Source organism: Cystoisospora suis, assembly GCF_002600585.1.
Source record: "Cystoisospora suis strain Wien I chromosome Unknown contig_6604, whole genome shotgun sequence".
NCBI classification, from domain to species: domain Eukaryota; phylum Apicomplexa; class Conoidasida; order Eucoccidiorida; family Sarcocystidae; genus Cystoisospora; species Cystoisospora suis.
This window is the reverse complement of record NW_027159391.1, coordinates 286-5,129: the sequence shown is the minus strand read 5'-3', so window position 1 is coordinate 5,129 and position 4,844 is coordinate 286. Positions and strand designations below refer to the sequence as shown.

Sequence of the window (4,844 nt, the reverse complement as noted above, 5' to 3'; positions counted from 1 at the left end):
TTTGTTCTGTCTACTCTATGATGCGCGGAGAAGGAAAGAGAGCAAAAGAATGAGAGAGCGCGTGCACGAATGAGCTACATCGAACTCGTGTGGTCTTACTAGTGTAGGCACACAGATAGCTGTGCCGGGGTGGAGACACACACCCCTTCCTTATGTGTGGAAGAAGACGAAGGCGAGACACCAGACAAAAGAAACAGATGGCTGTTTCGGCCAACTACTACCCATGCGCATGCAAGGGACAACGAAGACGAAGTTCAGTTACCTCTCCGATGTAGAAGAACAGAAAGAACCTTTCTTCCAAAGAAGTCAACCTCTCTTCATGAACACAATAAGTGAGTGACACAGAAGCTGTTTTCTTGACTCGGCAACTCCACATCGATCTTTAAAACGCTCCCTCAATCCTCTCGATCCTCCCTTGTCTCCCGCGAGCTCGCATCTCATTACAAGGCACACGATTCTTTCTTTCTTTTCTCTTTCTCTTGGATCTCCGTTATACCTTCTTCCTTTCCTTCTTTTCTTTCAAACGAGCAGTGATGAGCTAGCATGGAGACACCCCGCATGACGGCCTTATTCTCGGTTTCTCGGTGCTCTCTTTCTTTCATAGTCTATTCAGGTCTCCTAAATTGCCCTTTTCTCTTCTCTTTATCTTCACTCGCAACCACTCGGCTATCTTTCATGACTAAGAATGGATTAGGTGTGTTCCCGTGAACGCATGGTCTTGAATAAGGCTGCTTCTCTTTTCATCTTCTCTTTTCCTTATGAGCTCTGTCTACAACATCTTGATAAACGGCAGCCTTTAGCAATGCACTTCCATCTTCATCGCTTTATCATTTGAGGAGAAGAGATTCTTTCTTTCTTTCTTTCTTATTCATTTGTCTCCTTAAAGGACACGCATATCTCGACGTCTTTTTCCTTGTCTTCTCACCCCCCTCGCAAAGAAAAGAAAGAAAGTCTGTGTATACGCAACACATTGAAACAGCTCTCTCCTTCTTCTCCGCTTAACTCCAGTCAGACGTCACTTTTCTCTTTCTTAGTTTCGCTTCGACTCATTCAGCGTGATCTCAAACGCAGCTCATTACACTTCTTATAGTTCTTTCAACTCTACGATTGAAGAATAAGAAGGACTCTCGGACCAAAAAGTCTCTCCTTCTTCGATCAACTCGCGGGTGTGAAAAGATCTCCTGTACATCACATTTCTCTTATTCTTATTGCAATACATCATGGCGTCTGTATGTACACCTGAGACGACAGGTCCTTTGATCTAGCAATGGAAAGATTCTTTCAGGGCGATCCATGTATACCGCCCCGTAGTGAGTGTGCATATCTACTCTTTCTGTATTGTTTATCTCTACACTTTTGGATGGAGAATAAGATACACGTTCGCTTCTTCTTCTCTTTTTTCTCGTATGGAAGACGACGACTAAAGATGAATATGCCTCTGTAACGGAGAATGAAAGGCCCTTTAGGTGAAAAGAAAAGAAAAAACAGAGAGACTAGATCTCTCTCTCGTCATAACCTTCTCTCTCTCTCCTTCCGTAAACCTGTACCTGCAAATCTCTTTTACGGACCGAAGGATTCTTCTTCTTCTTCCTCATCTTCTTCTCTCTCTTCTTCGCTATCATGCTTTCTCTCTTCTTCCTTTCAAGCAAAGAAACCGAAAGAGAGAGATGAAGAGGGACACAGTGATCTTGACGAGAAGACAGGAAAAACCTGTAGGACAGCCCTTTCTTCTTCTTCGTCTTCTTTCTCTTTCTCTTGTTCCAACTTGAAAGAGAATGAGATCTTCTGGAGAAAAGTCTCCCGTGCTCTAAGAGGGAAATCGACAGTCTTCTTGCCCCCGGGACAGCAAAGAAGTACTTCTTCTTCTTCTTCCTCTTCTTCGTCATTGTCTTCTCCTTGGCTCCTTTCTTCAAGCGAAGGCCCTCCATTTCTCTTGTCTTCTCCCAGGTGCGACATAGCGTCTCTCCATGGCTCTCTCTCGGTCTCTCCTTTTCTACACACAGACGAGAGAAGCGAAAAGAAGAAGGAGACAAATAAAGAAGATCAACAAGCGTTCCTCCCAAGAGGCTTTTCAGACTCTTCTTTTCCTCGTCTAAGAGTGCAGATCTTTCAGAAACAAGCGCTAGCTCTTGCATTTCTCCAGAATCTTTCTTCCTTTCGTACACCACCGGAAAACCGAAGAAGAAAGTCGAGCTCTTTTCATTCAACACTTCACCATGATAGTAATGAGGCAGGAGACAAAGAGAATCGAGGGACAGGAGACAGAGAGATCAGATCGATAGAAGATAAAGAGAATAGACTGTGGGTAAGAAAAGGTCCAGAGATCAATAGAGGGAGCGACGATGAAGAGGATAAGAGATGGAGAGAAGACAGGGAGGAGAATAGACGGAGAGAAGAGAGAGAGGAGAGGAGATGGATAGAAGAACAAGAGAATGTCTCTAGTCTGTTTGGCTTGTTTGCCCAAGAGGTATCGCAAGGAGGTCTACGTCGCTATTTAGTCGTTTCCTATCGAGATTTCATAACGAGCTACTTGAAGATGATCCACTTAGGTCGGAAGAGACATATGTACGAAGTTCTACGTGAAAATTGTCCATGCTGGCTTTACTTTGATCTCGAATACTCCAAGATAGGTAACGACCATTCTTACAACTCTACTTCTTCTTCTTCTTCTTCTCTCCCTATCAAGAAGATGATGCGGACAGCGAACGAGGTGAAGAAGAAAGAAGGAGAAGAAAGAGAGGAAAGAGAAGAAGAAGTGAGAGAAGTAGGAGAACAAGAAGAAGAAGAAAAAAGAGAACAAGATGAAGAAGAGACAAGAGAAAAGAAAGAAGAAGAAGTAATGAAGTTTTTCAAAAGAATGCTCATTCAGTTTCTAAAGGACTGTTTCGCATTCTCATTAAGAGAAGAAGATATCATAGATCTCGATTCTTCTACAGAGGAGAAATTCTCCAGGCATCTCATTGTGAAGGGCATTGATAGAGACGTTGAAGACCACCATCTCTCCATGTATCATCCAGATATTCTATGGCTTCTACGAGAGGAAGAAAAGGGGGAGAAGAAGAAGAAGAACGACAGCATAATGAGGGAGAGGAAGAAGATGAAGGAAAGGAAGTCAAAAGTAAAGACAGAGGAAGAAAGAGAAGAGAGATCTGAAGACGATACGGCAAAAAAAGAAGAAGATGAGAAACAGAGAAAGCATTCTACAATAGAAGATGAAGAAAAAGAGAAGAAGAGGAAGAGACAGGAGAAGGAGAAGGGTGAGAAAGAAGAAGAAGAAGCGACCAATAGAGTAAGCGGGAGAAACCTGACGGGAGAAGAAGAAGGGATAGAGAGAGAGTGTGAAGAAGAGGAGAAGAATCACGAAAAGAGCTTCAGGAAGAAGATGCCTTCTTCATCCTCTACTTTATCTTCAACGGCTCCTCTACAAGAGCAAGATACCGTCAACCTCCCTTCTATCTCTCATTCTTCACAGGAGACCTCTCCTCTCTCAAGAGAAGAAGAAGAGCAAAGCCGCGATCTTCTTGAAAGAAAGAGAAATGGAGAGAGAGAACCTTCCCTGGAATCTTCTGTCTCTCGGATAAATGACATGAAAGAAGAGAAAGATAGATCAAAGGAGAGAAGGAGAGTGTTCTCTACGGCATTTAAAGATACAGCAGAGACAGGTCGATTTGTCGATCTGTTTATTCTTTACTTGTTAGGAGAGCTCCGAGAAGCGAAGAGACGGGCTAGAGCGAGAAGAGAGAAGAACGGACTTTTGCACGGAGATAGCGATGCAGGAAGAAGAGGAGAAGAAAAGAGAGATAAAGGGAAAGAAGATAAAGAAGAAGTAGGAGGAGAAAAGAGAGATAAAGGGAAAGAAGATAAAGAAGAAGTAGGAGAAGAAAAGAGAGATAAAGGGAAAGAAGATAAAGAAGAAGTAGAGATAGGTGGGATGGAAGAAGAGAGAGGAGTTTGGAAAGGTGTCTTTGAGAGAGAAGACGGGCTCAAGGAGAGGAAGGACAAGCATCGAGATGATTTATGTTTCTCGCGAATCAGATCGGAAAAAGATAAGGAAAGTGGGGAGAGAGAAGAAGAGATGGAGAAAGAAGGTGAAGAAAGGAAAGAGAGACTGGCACAGAAGACTGAAGAGATGAGAAAGAAGGAAGAATCGGGAGAGACGAAAGACGAGAGAGAGAGGGGAGAGAAGAGAAAAATCGAAGAAGAAGAAGAGAAAGATGAAGTAAAGAGAGCTAGGAGTTCATTCTTCTCTGACGACTATAGCTGTGCGCAAGGGTTAGGATGCGCGAGACAACCTAGGGAAGAAGATGAGGAAGAAGGAAGTGGAGAAAGAGAGAAAGAAACAAATGCAAGTAAGAAGGATGAAATAAGAGAAAGAAGTGAAGAGCAGACAATCGATTCTGTCAATGATGAAAGTGAAGATATAGAATTTCTAAGTCTCTTTGAAGAGCTTGAAGATACACACGGAAACAAGAGAAAGAACATGACTTCTAAAGAAGAAGAAGAAAGAGAAAGAGAGAAAGAGCGAGAGAAAGAGGAAGAAAGAAGAGGGTCTACTTCACATGAGAAGAGGCAGATGAAAGAAGAAGAAGAAAGAGAGAGAGAGAAAGAGAAGGATAGACGAAGAAGAAATCTAAGCCCCTGCATCTCACATCGGAGAAGAAGCGACGAAGTAGAAAAGGAGAAATTCCAGCAAGTATCTGAAGAGCTTCTCAATTCATCCGTAGACACCACATGCACTTCTACAGCACAATCTTCTTCTTCTTTTGCCGGACGCTCTACCTCGTCTTTCTCCGAATCAGTTAAAAGCATCTCTCAACTTCCTAAGAAAGAAGAAAAAGAAGAAG

General features: G+C 42.9%; 1 protein-coding gene across 1 annotated transcript in view; it reads left to right on the top strand.

The window, feature by feature from the left end:
* Window positions 1-282: 282 nt before the first annotated feature.
* Window positions 283-4,844, top strand: part of CSUI_010056 (uncharacterized protein) — a gene marked incomplete at its 3' end in the record, with an annotated part of 4,798 nt that continues 236 nt past the window's right edge. The window contains exon 1 of the mRNA XM_068070163.1: window positions 283-4,844. This exon is cut by the window's right edge and continues 236 nt beyond it. Within this exon, the coding sequence (XP_067917861.1) occupies window positions 1,451-4,844 (3,394 nt within the window).